The sequence below is a fragment of the Toxotes jaculatrix genome, chromosome 8 (assembly GCF_017976425.1).
Source record: "Toxotes jaculatrix isolate fToxJac2 chromosome 8, fToxJac2.pri, whole genome shotgun sequence".
Classification (NCBI taxonomy): domain Eukaryota; kingdom Metazoa; phylum Chordata; class Actinopteri; family Toxotidae; genus Toxotes; species Toxotes jaculatrix.
In genome coordinates this window covers 19,173,367-19,191,400 of record NC_054401.1, presented here as the reverse complement: position 1 = coordinate 19,191,400, position 18,034 = coordinate 19,173,367, and the positions used below count along the sequence as shown (strand labels likewise).

Genomic DNA, 18,034 nt, shown 5'->3' with positions numbered 1-18,034 from the left:
ACACACACACACACACACACACACACACACACACACAAATGTGCTCATACACACTCACTTAATAATCAGTGTTCTGCATGGCTGCCCGTCCAGCCCTGACTAGCTGATGCAGAATGTTAAACACTGTTATCCAACAGACTGATTAACTTCTCTCCTGATTGTTTACCCCTGTCTGAACCGGTCATGTCGGGATCCATTAGTGCCGTCTGTATTGCTCACATTTGGATTGATTTATGCTGCCTGAAACACTCTGATCTGAACTGATTACAGCTGTCACTGGTGATCACAGTTGTCATGGGGAAACTCACCAAATTGTATTTGTCTAGATGATGAAGTAGTTCTGCTTCAGACATAAAAGGACCTCAGGAAGCCAGCTAGACCAGGGTTCCTAATTGGTTGGTTGCTGTGTGGGTTGCAGTCAAATACTTTTACAAATCTTTCCTCACTCATACTGTACTGTAGGTGCACCACCAATACCTGCCGAGTTGAATGCTCTGTGAGTTAAGGGGCAGGAGAGTGAGTTAAAAATCGTTTTTGTTTTTCCATTCCTCATTGTTCTTTGCCAGGTTTAAGCTTTCAGTGATGTCCTTTCACGGCTTATTAGTACATAAAGATCAAAATAAATTAGCTTTGTCATTTATTGTTACTGACAGGCAAGTTGTCCTAGGTGCGAATTGATGTCATTGTCTTCAGCCTCAGGCTATTGCACATGATGAGTACCAGCCAGGCTTATCAGCCCTTACACAGATCACACTGATGCGCACAGACCCTGCAGGCAGAGCTGGTGTATCTCAGAGAGGATCAAATAATGAAATGAGGGCAGGAGAGAAAAGGGGAAGTGAATTAGGAAGGAGAGAAGGTTTTGTACAGAGGAGAAAGAGAAGAAGAAGAGTATAGGGAGGAAAAGCAAATGAGGAGGAGGTAGAGTACAAAGAAATTGGAGTAGGACGACAGTGGAGACTACAGGCTTGCTCCTTGTTTCTTTTTAAAACAATCTATTATCACAGGTCACAAGTCCACTATCCTGTGATAGCTAGAATTAATTTGATCTTTTGCTCAACATTGTGTCCTAATAACAATTTTCACGGATAGAAAATGGAATGATAAATAAATCCCTGCAGCGCATATACCAGTGAGTTTTTTTTTTTTTTGGCTCCTGTTGGTTGGTTTCTGTGTTGTGTGACACATGACACACTAGTGATAATTGACCTTATCTGCTGTTTGGTGTGTCCTGCCCAAAACAGTTTCACAGACTTTGTCTTTAATGAGGGAAAAAGGAGAACCTGGGACAAATTCACAGAAAGGCTGATTCTGCCACACCATGTGTGCTCTCTTAATACTTACATGGTGGGAGCTTCCAGGAACAGCACCACGTTAAAGGCCTAAAACACCTAACTAAACCACTGAAGCTCAAAAACAGACATACTTAGGCAATTCTGTATAAATAAAGGTTACAAAAATTGAATAATATGGGGACTGATCATTACCAATTTTGGGTCTGGCTTAGTGTGCAATGTACGTGGGTTTTTAATAGGACACACACACACGCACACACACAAAGTACTGTGTATTGTGTTATGACTTTAATGCATGGTGAAAGTATGGCACACACGTTGCCACTGATAAACGGTGCTCACAGTGTATCTGCATTATATATCTCAAATATTTAGTTTGATGTTAGTAGACGATGTTAGACAGTAGATGGTAGAAATGCATAGAAAACATTTGATTTTGGACTAATATGGAATGCAGGATATTGTAGGATAACCTGTAACCTAGTTATCTTTTCTCTGGCTCTTACTCTTTTAGGCTAACAGTAGTAATATTAACAGTGGGATGGTTCAAAATGCAGTTGCCTTGCTCTGTAACCTTAGCGGAGACACAGTCCTGGACCTGGAGCCACTACACCAGCAAGGTACAGTATGTCTGCATACAGTATATATGAAAATAGGCATGATATTAGTTTTCTCAACTTTGAAAAAAAAAAAACTTACATTCTTTTCTGTTTTGTGCTCTTTCTTACACTAGTAAGGCCCATCTGTCATTGACCCTACTGCACTGCTACACAGTGTGTCAGTATCATGTATCCTCTCTGCTAGCATAAGTTATTGTAATGTTACTTGTTGACATCTTGTTTTCCCCAGCCTGCTGTCCTGCTGCAGCACAATGCTTATTCAGGTCAACAACCTTGGCTGTGTGAGTGTGTGTGTGTGTGATTGTGTGCATGAGGCAGAGGCAATGTTTTTTGTCCTTCAGCTATGGAGAAACTCAATAATATTAGAATTTGTTGTTGATTCCAAGTGATTCCAGTGGATCCTGAGGGGGAGTCAAATTTGTGATGTGTCCTCTTGGAGTGAGGACATTTTTCAGAAGGTCATTTTAGACCCATTTGAGCACTCAAGACATAGTTTTGGACTTTAATTAGAAGGAAGGAATAATATGGCACAATGCTTAGGCGTGTAGGAATGCAACCTAAATCTACCAATAGAGAATGAATGCACTAAATCAAAGATATTCACAAGAAGAAAAATATAAACACTGCTGCCTCTGTGTGCATGGGTGTATGTGTGTCTCTTTCACTCATTTTGTGTCTCATTTTGTCCATCTTTTCCCCTGCACCTCCTTCCCCCCACCCCGCAACCAACACCACCACTACCAACCCCTCCTCTCCCTCTATTTCTATTGGGTCAGCAGTACGGCAGTTCAGTAGTCAGCATCATTATCGTCCAATCAGCTCTCCTCTCAACACGAAACTGTCAAACCAGCACTAATACTGGCTGGGCAATTAACGCTATCTCCTCTCCTCTCCTCTCCTCTCCTCTCCTCTCCTCGTCTCTCCTCTCTTCTCCTCTCTTCTCCTCTCCTCTCCTCGTCTCTCCTCTCCTCTCTTCTCCTCTCCTCGCCTCTCCTCTCCTCGTTTCTCCTCTCCTCTCCTCTCCTCGTCTCTCCTCTCCTCTCCTCTCCTCGTTTCTCCTCTCCTCTCCTCTCCTCTCCTCTCATCTCCTCGTTTCTCCTCTCCTCTCCTACTCTGTCACCTTTTCCTGCATTAACTTGGTCCACCTCTTATTCTTAATTTCCTCCTCTCCTGCTATCCACTTCTCCAATGTACTCAGCTCACATCTTGCCCCCTCTTCTCCGCTTCTTCCTTTCCTCTGTTCCCATTTTTACCCTCTCCCCTATCCTCTATTTTGGGCTCCTCTTCTCTTCTCCTCTCTCCCCCCCTTCATTTTGTTGTCGTTCACTCCAGATCAGTGTGGTGATGGCAAGAAAGAAGGGAAAGGGAGAGAAGAGGAGAAGGGAGGAAGCGTGTATAATTGGCTTTTTAAGGTGTGACAGAAAGAGGAGGGGAAGAGTGGTGTGTGAGCATGTATGTGTGTGTGTGTTTGTCTGTGAATGTGTGTTGAGAAGCAATGAAATAGACAGTGAAGAAGCACAAATTAGGGAGGTGGGTTTTTGTGCTTGTGTGAATATATGTGTGCTTATGCCTCTGTGTATGTTTGAGACAGAGAGGAGATGTGTGTGTGTATGTGTGTGTATATGGGGGGCGGTGGATGCAGGAGCACCCAGTATGTGTGTGTGTCTGTGTGTGTGAGAGAGAGAGAGAGAGACAGAGAGAGGAGATGAGGTTTATAATTGGGCAGATTTGCCTCCGACTGAGATAATACCCCCTGGGGAATAAAGACAGAGGGAGCAAGGAGAGAGAGAGATAGGGAGGAAGAACAGAACAACAGAAGGAAAAAAATGATGGCATAAAAGGCATGAGAGAAGAAGGAAAGCAAAATGGGAGGTAAAAGGGTAACAGAGAGGGGACAGAGAGAAAGAACGAGATACACAGAGGGAAAATGTGGTGCATTTGGGTGAGACGAAGGGGAGGAGGGATGAAATGATAGAGGAGAAAACTGGAGGTTGAAGTGACTGACAATTTGATAGAGGGAGAGATAGAAAGAGGCTGGATGGAAATAAATAATAATAACTTGACTGGGGAGTACGAGACACTTCCTAAACAAAGTTCTTATTATTTTATATAATTATGTATTTCTCAGTTTTGATTTGAGAACAGACTAATGTAAAAAGTCTAGTTTGATATAAACCAATCTGATTATATAAGGATATGAACCCTAGAGCTTCTCTACTAAGATTGAATTTGAGATTCCCTTTGTCGGCACCCTGACAAGCAGCCTGCATGGTTTAGTAAGGAAATGGGCACACCTAGAGCACCTAGAAGAGCCAAAACGTGTTCGTATCATAAGCAACTACTTAGTTAGGTCTTAGGCTGTGGTGCTGACAAGGTGTCAGTTAATTAAAGCATGCTTGTCCTTTAATTAATTAAAAAAGCCTTCAGGGGCTCTGGATGTCTTCAGAATCCTTGAAGGTCTTTGAGGTTCCTCACTGGGTTTGATCTGTCACCAATCCTTGTTATTTCTCTTGACCTTCTGTGAGAAGCTCAGAGGAATTTTTTAGGTAATTGCTTCTGTGCCAGTGTTATCTAGTTTCTGTGGAACTTGCATTTATAAACTGCCATTTAAAATTGGGTTCAGGTTATTTCCCCAAACGGTGTCTGAAAAGTTCTATAATGGTTCTTCCACACCATGTCCATATGTGTCCAATCAATAATAATGCCCCCTGGCATAATTTATACCACAAACATCTTCCATATTAATGTTTTCATCTTAGCAAGTACCCAAGAGGTTACTGAACTGGCAATTTTACATAACGGCAATCAGTAAGACACCTTTGACAATAGATTACGTTTTATAGGAAGTCGTTATGTTTATAGATTCACTGATACTGGTAGAGTTTGCACTGCAGTCCCTGTATAGCAGTGAGAAGTTAGGAGAAAGGTTTAAGACTTTTGCTTGTGAGCAGCTGAAGGAGGATAGATGATAGTAAAAACTATCCATCAGTCTACAGCTCAGTACAGACTCTGGTTTGCTGACATCACTTGTTGTTGTAATCATGTCTTTTGGAGTATTGATGTTGATCTAAATGTCTCTTTTGGTTGTAACTTATTTACTCATATCACTGAGCTTTAATATGTAACTGCACTGTCCTTGGTTCTCTAATCTATGAACAACATCAGTTTTCTTTGTATTACTGTAATCTCATGTAATCCTACTGTATTTACACGGACTCACCAAATATATAGCAATTTTATTCCTTAAATACATGCTTTCTGATTTATGTCTTTACTCCATGATAGAGTGTTCTGTTTTAATGGAACAGCCGGTCTAATCTAAATGCATTGACAACTTGAGACAAGCAAAACATTTTTAAAATCGACAGGTGGTTAGATGAGCCTAGATGAGTTAGATAAGTTCTGCCAATGTGTGACTAAAAATTGAAACCACAGGGTACATTTGGAAATAAAGTTGTTAGCCTTCAAATTCCCTTCCCAGTTTCCAGTTTTTCACCACTTCTTAGCCTTATTGTAACCCCCTGCTTTTCTCTGTCTTTGTGCCCATTTCAAATCAGTGTGTAGTGTGAGCCTTGTGGATTAATTGTGAATGTTTTTAAGGAATTGTGAATGTTTTTGTCCTATAACTTTATTGAAATACATGTATCATGTCAACCTTGTCTTGGCAGAACGTGTACAGAGTGGAATCATAAACCTATATCTTGGTCTGTTTAGTGCTGATTTGTCTGCATAAAACTGGTAGCGGGTTATTACAGCATTGACTCAGCCAGTTAGGAAATTAACGTCTATGTGTACTTGTAATATAAGTATAGAAAATGTAGGTACTGATCAAAGAGTAGTTTTACGTTTGATTAATTATGCAGCTCTGATGCCTTGTCAGTTGAAGGCTCAAATGTCATGAAACGCTGGAGAGTATATTTGATAGGATATCCTGTTTTTGTTTTTTTTCCTTTTTACAGATGGCTATGTATAGAGATGACAGCTATTCTCCACAGATATTAACAGAATAATCTTATTAACATATACATGAGCAACTATCTAGCACAGAGTTTATTTCTAAACAGGACTGCATTGTCAGATCACATTAACAGAAGAAGGTCTTTGTTTGACTGAACAGTCCAAAGTAGAGCAGTCTGTTTATTTAATTTATGAGGCAGCTTGGCAAAGTAACAGAACATCCCACTGACAGAAGTCTAGCGTAATAGCTTTCTAGTGTCTGCAGTGTTGCACTTTCACTCACAAAAATAAACACACACAACATCTAGATTCTAAATAAAGATCTATTGGAATAGAAAATAACCTGGCTGTACTTTCCCCAGTGAAGACAGTGATTCAGTTTATTTGTTATTTAACTCTTACTTTTTTGGTGCACAGAAATGGAAATGAATTAGAACTCTGTTCTTAGCTAGTCTAAATATCAGCACATTGTAGGTTTTTTGGATTGCATGTGTCATATCAGCCTAGTCGAGGCAGAGTCTATCCAGCATTCACTTATATAGATGTTTGATGACCTCAGGGACAGATGCCCACAATAACTAACTACACAGATAGAGCTGCAGAATGCACAGTATCTTCCATGTCAAGTTAAAATTAATGAGCAAAGGAACATGGGTTTTCACTTTAGTAAGTGGTATTTATTCATGGCTTAGCAAGAGTTAGCAGCTTTAAAACATGTTCTACATTGGACAGTTTTCTAGGGAGGGATAGAGTGAGGTGAGAGGGGGCGAGAAAGAGATAAAAAGAGAAGAACAGAATTTATTTTTAGATGAGTGTCTAAACTGAGTTGTGCTCCACTGTTGTTGCTTTTGTTGCCATTGTGTGGACCTGAGGGTGTTGACAGATTTTCATAGAAGTCAGCCCTGCACAGTACAAGTTCTGTTTAACAAGTTAAATGTTAAACTCAGCTATATTTTTCTGCTAGGCAAGTTGTTGACAATGAAATGCTAATTGACTGAAGAGCGAGAGTGTTTCTCATCTTGCAGCTATCGATCCACTCAGGAGTTGAACGGGAGCCTGCAGTTAGAGACATTTACACAGGCTCAGTTTATTCCTCACACCTCAGACATACATGTAGCAGAGAGAGTGAGGTGTGTTGGTTGTTTGGAACATAAAAGTTGTTTGGTTTGATTGGTTACAATCTATGATGTAACCAATTTAGTAATTAATAAACGAGCTAGTGAGCAGATTTGATTGTTTGATATTTGATGAAGACCATGGAGACAGGCAGCTCAAGTTCTTCTTCTTTGCTAATAGCATGCTTATTTTAACAATATGACATGTAGTTGGTCTGTTACGATATTTCCTTTGCAGTGTTTAATGTATTTGGCGGTGTATGCTATCTGCAGAGGGAAGAATGAAGAATTTCATATCTTTGAAATTTCACCAGGCTTTAACAAAGTCCAACAGTTTTTAATTTGGCTACAGCCAACTCATGATGATCTCTGTTTTTTACTGCACAGGTCTAATAGAGTTGGTTGTGAATACCCTCTCAGAAGCTGCAATGGTCCACCGAGACGGAGAGGGGCATGCCATGAGGAAGATGGACCATCTTGTGTTACAAGCTCTTCTGGAACTGCTTCACAACACACTAAAACAGACATCAGTTGTCGTCCGCTCTGCACTTAAGGTATCAACATGCAAACAATTTATGAGAACAATAAATTCACTAAACTCTCTTCAACAACGATGACTAAGCTGCCTTTCAGCGAGACATGAAACAGATCAGAAAATGCACAGATAAAATGACCCTCGGTGTCTTCTTCAGTACTTCAAATGTATTTCAAATTATTCCCTGCCCCACTGACAGAGATTATGGTTGGTCACTTGCACAAAATAATTTAATGGAAGCATCAACAGAATTCTTCCAAAAAATAGAAATAAAGGCTCTTAGGGTAACTCATCAAACTAAATGCAAGTACCTCTTTTCTCCCACATTCTTGTCTGGTATTTCATGAATGAAATCCCACTGACAAAGTACACAAATGGCCATTAATTGTAATGATAATTCATTAGAAGTTAAAGTGAATGTGAAGCTTTGTGGTTCTCTACATTATTGACTCTATCTCAAAATGTATCTGTGGAGAAAATATCGATATTTGGCAACCTATGCTTGCAACTTAAAAACCAACATCTTTACAAATTTATAACTACAATTTTTGATACCTCTAAAAATGGCTGCATTTCCGCAGTCCTCACATAGTTATCCTTAAGGAGCTACAATGGCTTCCCTGGTATTTTATACTATTTTTTTAATGATTGGTAGCTGTGTGGTTTTGCTGTATCATGTTACATTGGTCCATATAGTCTGGTGTATTTCCCACATTGATTCACCACTATCGATCAGTTTCATCTCTTTTGAGCACAGAATCACCAACAGAATCACAAAGTCAGCTCCCTAAAAATCTTGTGCTTGTATCGTGTCCCTGGAGGCATGTGTGTATACTGTATATGTGTTTGTTTGTGAGTGTGTGTCCATTGATGTGTGCAGTGGAAGCTAGCAGGTTTAAGCAACTGCAATATTGAAGTTGTGGACGCAGGAGAAAGCGGATGAGGTCCCGAGTCACTGAGACACGCACATACACACACGCATATACACACACACACATACTCACAGGCTTACGCAGAGGGGCCTGTCTGGCTATGTCCCTGCGGCCTCATTATCACCACTGGCTTTGTCCTCAGCTTGCCTCCCTACACACAGATGCGCACACACACTCACATATGCTCACTTACACACACACACGCACACCCACCAGCCCCCTTCTCCCCATAGTGTGCACCCCAGCCCAGCGCATACATATTAATGCTTCGACAGGGGGTGGGGGGACTAAAGGGGAGGCAGGGTAAAAGACTGGGTGGAAGAGAGAAGGACAGAAGAGGGAGAGGGGAGGATGGTAAGATAGAAGGCAAGACAGAGATGGAAAAGGGAGCAAGCTGAATGTGCAGTGGAAATCAATTCTGCGAGAAATGCAAAGCTCATTAAAAGAAAACTTCTGCCCAAACCAAATTCATTTGGGTAATAAGGTCTGATAAGGAGAGAGGACGTGACTAGACCGCTTTCCCCAAACTATTACTCTGTTGGTCAAGAGAGAGAGAGTCAGAGATTATATATACTCAAGAAAAAAAAAGAGGAGGAGAGAGAGACAGCATAAAGTGACTTTGGGAGAGAGAAAAAAAGTGTGTGCCAATATTAATCACATTATTCCACTGCTAATTGGCCTGAAGTTCCACTGTAGGCATGAGCTGAACTAAAATAAGACAAAGTGAGGAACAGAGGTGCCTAGAGGGAGGGGGTATAAGGAAAAAAGGTGAATGTGAGAGGACTGAAGTCTTAATGAAATGCAAAAATAACTTATCGTAATAAATCGTGTTTTTCCTGAACACATCTTGTGCTAAAGAGGGGTTAAAATAACACAGTGTATGCAGGAAAACTACTTCCTCCCTTAGTCTATGTGTGTCTGCCTGTGTCTGTCTCAGTCTGTCAGAATCTGTCTTGGCAGGTCTCTGGATCCATCATTATTGACTGTCAAATCTCTATAAATGATTTAACATGTGTGTGTGTGTGTGTGTGTGTGTGTGTGTGTGTGTGTGTGTGTGTGTGTGTGTGTGTGTGTGTGTGTGTGTGTGTGTGTGTGTGTGTGTGTGTGTGTGTGTGTGTGTGTGTGTGCACGCGTGCACATGTGTGTGTTTGTATAGAGCCAGAGGCTATCTTGTCCAGCAGTAGAGATGGAGGCAGCAGAGAAGCTGCTCCAAGCCAACAGACCCCTGAGCCAACTCAGCACACACCTCATTCACATGGTGAGACCAACAGAGAATGTGTGTGTGCGTGTGCATGTGCGTGTGTGTCTGTAAATGCCTTGCATGCAACTGTTTGCTTCTGTGTGCACACTGGTGTTCTGTATGTCTAAATGTACAATATACCTGGTACAGTGAGAAAAAGAGAGAGAGAGAGAGAGAGAGAGAGAGAGAGAGAGAGAGAGAGAGAGAGAGAGAGAGAGAGAGAGAAACATGCCTATATGTTTTTCCAAGTTGTTGTAGGGGTAAGTCACTGAAAGTTTAGGGTGATGTAACACAGCTGAATTCCCATTAAAGCTGTTCTCATTTACATGTTTTTCTGTTTCTGTTGTCGGACAACAGAACAAATATGAAGTAGTGACTTAAACGTGGCCCATTAAAACCATGTTAACCAGCAGCCACTTCCAAGCCATTTCCAGGCTGCTGTTCTGTTCTGATAAAATCCTGATTATATAACCACAGCATCGCCTGACAAAATCATCATGCACATCAGTTAAAGACAACGGCTGTGTACATCACCTAAGACATTTTCACAGATCATTTCACAGTTGTTTCCACAGGTTAGTTTGAAATGCTTATAACACACTAGTTTCATCTCCACTTAAGTTCTGTTTTGTTGGTATAAAAAAGCAGAACGTCTGAAATAACTTTTCCATCTAAAGGTAATACAGTGGTGTCATGAGGGAGAGACAGCAATTCTTTAAAATGTGAAGCATTTTCGCAGATACCAGGTGACTCCATTATGACCAGTAAAACCACCTCTCACAATTAGACATTTCAGTTACTGGAACTAGATGTGCAGCATCATCTCAAACTAAATATGTCAGTTTTAAGTCTGACTGCTCTGTAAATACCAAAACTATTTGAAGTAAAATGCTTGAAATGCACTTTCATGCATGGACTCTGTGTCTTCTAAGTCTTTAAGCTAGTTCTGTTAAAGTTACGTTGCTTTATGCAACTGTATTGACTGTGTTACTGGTGATATCAGTGTAGGAATGATATAAATACAGTATGCTTTTTGTACATTGCCTGTCTGTTCAATACAGATCATTATCTAAGTGTACTGAAGTAATTATTCTTCAGTTATTACAGTTATTAATCCCAGAAATCTGCTGAAAAGGGTCTTACATCTGCAAGTACCAACACAACCTGAAGAAAAGGGATGCAATATGGAAAAAACAGGAAGATAAGAATGTGCACAATCTTTCTGCTGAGAGAAATATGGAAACGTTATCGCAGTAGCTATTCAAACATCCATACCTCCTGGAACTATACACATTACTGAGGATTAAATAATCACTTAACATCGGATACTAAACAATAGCGTGATGCAAAATAACTTCCTGCACAATCAGCACTCAGTATCTTGGAATGATGTACTAAATGACCACTGGACTACTAATAGGAATAGTACTAATAGGAATAAATTAATATTATAAGAGCTGGAGAAGAGAAGGTAAAGACGGGATGAAATAGAGGTGAGATGATGAAATGGCATGAAGGGAAAGAGGAGAGAACAGAACGAAAGACAGAATCCATTCAAGAGAGAGAGGGTGCTGTGAGGCATCCTGGGAAGTTGAGGACGTAAAGGAGAGGGGAGAAAGAAAGGGGAGTGGGAGGAGGAGAGGAGGGGGTCTCAAGGGACATAATAGAGGTTTTTACTTATACTTGACACATTGAGTGTTGGGTAAGCATCTGTGTGTGTGTGTGTGTGTGTGTCCCTGGTTGTGGATGAGAGGGTTAAGAGGGCAGCTGACACACCCCTGGCCTCTGCACAGCCCCTTTGCCCCCTGGGGTATTAGTGGGATAGAGAGAACAGGAGTGTCAATATGATCCCTGAATTTAATATCATTAAAGTTGCAAACTTGCATGCAGTTCTCAAGAGTAGAGGGCATGCATGGTAAAGTATTATTATTTACTCAGTGTCAGTTACAGACTGGAATCTTGTTCAGATGTACATGGTTTAGAGGGAGCATTGATCCTGGATGCTTGTTTGTAAAATGTTTTGATATTTACTCGAGAAGGCCCCCAAATAAATCAATATATCCAAATAAAGTATAATAAATCATTTCTGCTGGTGTTTGCATGAAATTTTGTATTAATTATAACTAAAAGAAGCAACAGCAACACAGCAATTTTTCATTTAATCTCGTTAATTATTAACTCTAATAAAATTCTCTCGAATCTGTGCTTTAATACTCTATCCAGTGTGTGTGTAGGTTTAATTGTCTGAAATAATTTCTGATTTATTTTTTAAATAGAGAATAAAATTACTTTATTTCAGCCAGTGGGAAATAGTAACAACGGAAGTGTAAATACAAACAGGAGTTATTTCATCATTCCATTTAACTGATTTTCTTTCTTTGTAGCTGTCCACTGAAAACCAGGAGGTGTGGGAGGAGTCTATTCAGTGTCTGTCCCTATTGGTCCAGCTGTACGGTGGAGAGGGTAACGACTGTCTGTCACCCTCCTGCTTGCAAAGCTTCTCACACGTGCTGCGTACACACATGCACACCGAGACCCCCCGAATACAGCGCACAACCCTAAGGATCATCAAACGACTAGTGAGTACAGTGCGTATGTAGGCAGACATACGCAAAGAGACCAACATCTGTGCAGATACATAGCAAGTTTCACATACATGTTAACATGACTTGTATGACATTTTATCAGATGTCAGTTTGTGCTCCATGTGTGTCCTTTTTTAGGGGTATGTACTGGTCATAAGACAGCAGTGAAACATGTTTGAATATTTCTGTGTGAGTGAAGAGCCTTGGCCCCCGTGCTTGTTTGTATTTTGGGGATTGAAATATTAACTGCCACCACTGCAAAATGAAAATATTGTAATAATAAAAACAGACTCAGTACAGACACATACACATACACATACACATACACACACACACACACACACACACACACACACACACACACACACACACACACACACACACACACACACACACACACACACACACACACACACACAGCCCTGCTGTGCTGCTGTTCTGAAAATAGACTGTAGTTTCACCAGAACTTGACTGACAGAGGGAGCAAGACGGAGAGGGAGAAAAAGTGTTGGTTTGTATCTGCCTGTCACTCTCTGTTCCAGTGTCTGTCCAATTTTGTCTGATAGTCAAAATGATTTGTAGTACAGGTGGCTGACTTCTAGAGTATACCGCAGTAAGGCAGGTGGAGATTTAGCGAGGCTTCTATTTCCCAAACATCATAAATAACATTATCTCAATTTGCTAACATCAGGTAAACTGACATAGCTGCAGCCAACTTTCACCAGAATTAGGCAGGTTTTAACAAGGAAGCAATTTCTTCTCCTGATAGACACACACAACAATAAAATGATACTGTAACAACTGGATTAAAAAGCCAATGAGAAAGTTTAGTAAATTGTCAATAAAATATCGAGCGGTAGCTCACACCACATTAGACAAAGCCAGTTGTGCAGCACTCAAACTACAAGTTTGATATACATCCTGCAGCTTAGCTTTCCAAGGAAATAAATTCATATTGGATGATTCTGCAGTACAAGACTCATGCCCAGTGCCAACAGTCAGTGCAGAAAGTAGTATGCTGTTTGTCTACCATGGGGACAAGTAAGGATTTTATTTTGACACCGAAGACCAGGGTTTGCGTCCTCTCTCAGGCAGATAATTTTTTAAACTGTATTCGATGTTTAAAAATGTAGCCACTGAGTATACATCCAGGCCTTCGCAGCTGTCAGGTAAAAGAGAGGTCAGGCAGAGCTGGAGTGGGCAGTCCAGTGAAAATACATCTCAAAAGTCAACATGACCAAGTTTAAAAAACTGGCTGATTTTGCTTTATACCCCTATGAATAATGTAAAATACATTTTATGTTTTGTCTTGGCTGCAGGGTCATGAAATAGTTTCTGCATGTGGAACACAAGGTCAGCTGTCACCCTGAGGTCACATGATCTGACTGAAGGCTGTGTCTGGAAGCTACCTAATATTTGTAGTTACGAGTGTGTATAGGAGTATGTGTGTGTATTTTTGATTCCTCGCACTAATTAGATCCAGTCACCTGAACCACCCACACACAAACTCTCCCTGTCGCACACACGATTACAGACCTGCCTCTTCCTCTTTCTGTCGTCATAACAAATTTGTCCTCGTGTTCAATCTCCCTCGTTACCTACTGTGCCAACAGCTACAGTAACATCGAGGTGTGTATTCTCTACCCTGCTCACCACCCTGAGCAAAACTCACACACACAAAACTGTGTGTGTTTCAGCCATTTCCTCATAGCTAGTGGGTGAGACACTGAGCAGCACAGTGCTGGGAACTAATTTACTCGCTCACAAAAATATCCATCTACCTTTCCACGCATTTAGTCATTCTGTTCATTGCACATTAGTTAATGTAAAAGATTGAAATGGTTAAAGTTTTGCTGTTGCAACACTGTTCTCCCACCTTTCACTTTTTTTTACACTGAGGTCCAGTAGCTCAACTTTTAAAGAAAACACGAACTCAATATCTCCTAACCATTTACTAAATAGAGTTTTCTTGAATCTTGTTATCAGTCGGCCAGTCATTTGGAGCAGTGCCTGGCTTTGAAACAGACATTCCTTCCTCCACAACACACACTTTTTCACAGCTATACCTTCAGAAAAACACCATGACTCAGTGTCTCTCAAACACACACCTACACGCACAGACAAGTGCTTGCCCTTCAACAAAGGCTTTTTAATTATCTTTCATTGATTTCAGGGCTCTGTTAATCTCAATCAAAGATCCCGCTAATAGCTTGGAAACTGCAAGGGAGGAGAGAAGGGGGGAATGAATCAGGAGTGAATTAGTGAAATTTTCAACTTGTCTTTTGTTTTTTCAATCACAACTTGGACAGACTTAAAGGGGAATGCTAATGCAATGAAAAGAGATTCAGAAGAAGTTGTTAGAAAAAGAATCATTTGTGTCTTTTCTTCTTTTTTTCAGTTTGATTTGTCAGTGGAAAAATGTTTTTTTTATGTATGAACAATTCATGTATTTCTCAAGTCCACTTCACACATCTTAACTTGTCTATCAGAAATAATGTTTATTATTTGAGTGTTTTGTGTAAGTTGGATCTGTGAGGGAAGGCAGGATGTTGTTGTTGATGTTGTCCTGTGTTTTCCTTACACTGCCTGTTAATCTCACACTTTTGTCACAAAGCTTTCTCCTCTCTCATCTACATGGGCTGAAATATCTCAGTGCAGCAGCCTCCAAAATGTCAAAGCATATTATGTCCAATTATTGTGACCTTTTCCATGATTGAGCTGGAAACAGATCCATTTCTTTCTTTCTTTATTTATTTATTCATCCATCACTCCTTGAGTTGCAGTGCTTCCTGCTTGTCCAGGGGCTCGCTTAAACTCACCTGACTGTTTCCATGCCAAGCCTCTATAGGTGATGATGAATTGAACTAAACACACATTTGAGTTCAACATGTTTACATGAACTAGACATTTTCCCCACACCCAAGTATTACAGCTAGAAAAATGTAGATTGGGTATTTGTGGTCAGGGACATCTGCACCAAAAGTTTTAAGACAGAATAAAAAAGAATTAGACAGCATGGTGTCACTCTTCAACTTTGGGTCAAAAGAGGCACAGAAATGAGGGAAACTGTCAATCAAACTTGATTGCATGGAGTCAGATTATTTATCAGGTCAAATAAGCTCATCAAAATATATGCATATAAACAGTGAGGCAAAATGTCTGCACAGGATATTATAACAGCAGTGGGTAGGAGTCACTTCTGTCTTTGTAACAAATAATCATTCCTCGATAATCCCTCTCTTCTTTCTCTTCTTTCTTTCTCTGGCTCTCTCTCACACAGTGTCTTATTCATCCTTGCTCTGCTGTGTGTTATTCTGGTAAATGTACTACTCTCTCTGCTGTCAGGTGCACTGTCACTTGTTTGAACTTAATATCTATTATGACAGAACAGCACTGGCCCTCTGAGAATGAATGTGTCTGACTGTCCATCCGTCTCACGCGGCTTTTGAGTTCTGTATAATAGAGTTCGGGTTTTGGTCAGGTCGAGATGGGTTGAGATAAGGTAGAAGGAGAGGATGAAGCAGAGGTGGAGAGCAGCAATGGGGAGGGGATGATAAGTGGGTGTGTGTGTGTTTAGTGGTTTGTTGGCAGGCACACATAAATGCCCCCTCGCCCTGATGGAGAAGGAGAAGTGTGTGTGTGTGTTTGGGAGAAAAGTAAGCAAGTGTGGGGAGCATCTTTGTCTCCTCCTAACCCCGTTGCTTAGCAACAACCATGCTGTGTCGCCACAGAGACAGAGGTGATGATGTCACCGGAGATCAGAGAGAACACGCTCACCAAACATGCGGACACACATCCACTCAGACAGCCATGCGTGCACGCACACACTCACATAAATATTCACTAATACACGCACACATACACACACCTGCACACCTTGAACAACACTTAAAGAAACACAGATTTTATTATTTGTTCTAGATTTTCATTTGTTTTTTAAGTTAAGCTGTCACTGTAATATTAAATCAGATCTTAAGTCAGACCCAAACGTAGCTCAGTTTAAACATTGTAATTGCCCCTTTTTAAAGAGGGAGACCTTCCTAAACACACACTCAGACACACACACACACTCAGACACACACAAGCAGTCTGAGGACCAGGTGTTCTGGGTGGGTGTGTAGAGTAGACATCATGGTGTGGAGAGACATGTCAGGACAAGAATAAAAACAGAGGGGTGACAAAGAGAAGAAATAAGTCACATAGGAGGGAAATTCAGTGAAGGAAGAGAGCAGGGTAATCTTCAGCTGAGAGTCTAATCCAGAGGGGTGCACAGGTTCAGCAGCAGAATCATGGAATAAATTTATGGATACGCAAAATTAACAGGTTATAGAGGAGCGATAAAGAGCAAGAATCCACTGTGTGTTTGTGCGTTGAACTGGATTTTTAGCACATTAGCTCTTTGATCAGTTTACTTAGAAATGGCACTGACAAATGAGTGTGATTATGCCCAGCAGTTGGTCGAGGTAACATGCAAAACATGATTCTGTGGTGTTAACACAGACCGGTGGTTTATATAATGTAGTGGTTCACAAGATGACTTTGAGTGAAGCTGTGAAAAGATAAAGGATGTGAAAATTATATTTTTAATGTACAAATGTATCATCATTGGTGTCTTATTATTGGTGGCACATTGCTTGGCTTCCTCCTCAGATTAATCAGTCCCAGTAGCTTGAAAAAAACCCACAACAAATTAATCTTACATCTTGAACCATGGCTTGTATTGCTTTATTGGGATGACAGTGACAAACGTTACAGACGTCAGTCCGATGAGGCTTGGGAACATGACACCATACAAAGTCATGCTGTACCTTTCTGCCATACTGAAGAGTGGGGCTTTTCTGGGTTGAAAGTGTAATTTCTCAACTTTAGCCTTCAGTCTTTAGCAGGGTGACTAATGGTAGATTGCAGGGGTAGTTATTTTATGTGTTGGCAAAACTAGATAAACAATCCGTTTTAAACAAAAAGGAAACAAGTATTCTGCAGTGTGTTTCCTTTTTTGGGAGTAATTTTCAGCTGGATTTTGCAGATTTGTAAGTCAAAGTTCTATTTTGTTCAGCTTTGATTGTGTGAATTTGCACACTTGGCCAAATAAAACAGCAGTGCATTGTGTTGGGAGAAGGAGGTCATTATTCTAACAGTGAGCCACCTCCCTGTGTTGTACAATACTTCGCTGCCAGATTACAAAGTGCAGTGATGCTCTCATACACTGTTTTCAAATCACATCACCCTGCTCAGTCAGGCCTCTGTCATCACATCCTTTGTTGAGTGTGGACCGCTGCCATTTAACTGAAGATTGATGTGACCACTTCTTTCTCTTTCTCACTTTGTTCTTCCTCTCTCCCTCTCTCTTTAGGTGCAGACTACAGACAAATCTGATTGGTTAGAATGTCCTGAAGGGGCGGAGCTAACAAGTCTATTGCAAGATATAACTACTTCCAATAGGTACGTGTTTCTGCTGCTTAAGTGTGTGTATGTTTGTGTGCATTTGTGTGTGTCATAACAAAGAGTATTTCTTCCACTTCACAGATGTTTTGCACAGATCACCGACTAAATAATTCGACTGTGGCAAAGCAAGATGTCTAAGTGTGTAGCCGTGTTTGGTCTGTGTGTGTATACAAAATGTGTCTGTACCTCAAAAGATACCGCTAACAAATCATACTGAATCTAGATATGTCTCCTCTGGCTCTTTCCCTCATTGTATTATTTTTATGCGTGTCTGAACATGTCTGTGCATTACACATGTCAAAACCTTTTC

The 18,034-nt window shown here is 40.7% G+C and overlaps 1 protein-coding gene across 1 annotated transcript in view; it reads left to right on the top strand.

Annotated features, from left to right (window-relative positions):
* The window catches only part of ulk4 (unc-51 like kinase 4), a 73,262-nt gene that overhangs the window by 50,549 nt on the left and 4,679 nt on the right, over nucleotides 1-18,034 (top strand). The window contains exons 31-35 of the mRNA XM_041044775.1: nucleotides 1,810-1,915; nucleotides 7,375-7,541; nucleotides 9,611-9,712; nucleotides 12,079-12,273; nucleotides 17,633-17,721. Coding sequence (XP_040900709.1) covers nucleotides 1,810-1,915; nucleotides 7,375-7,541; nucleotides 9,611-9,712; nucleotides 12,079-12,273; nucleotides 17,633-17,721 — 659 coding nt within the window. The remainder of the gene's footprint in view (nucleotides 1-1,809; nucleotides 1,916-7,374; nucleotides 7,542-9,610; nucleotides 9,713-12,078; nucleotides 12,274-17,632; nucleotides 17,722-18,034) is intronic.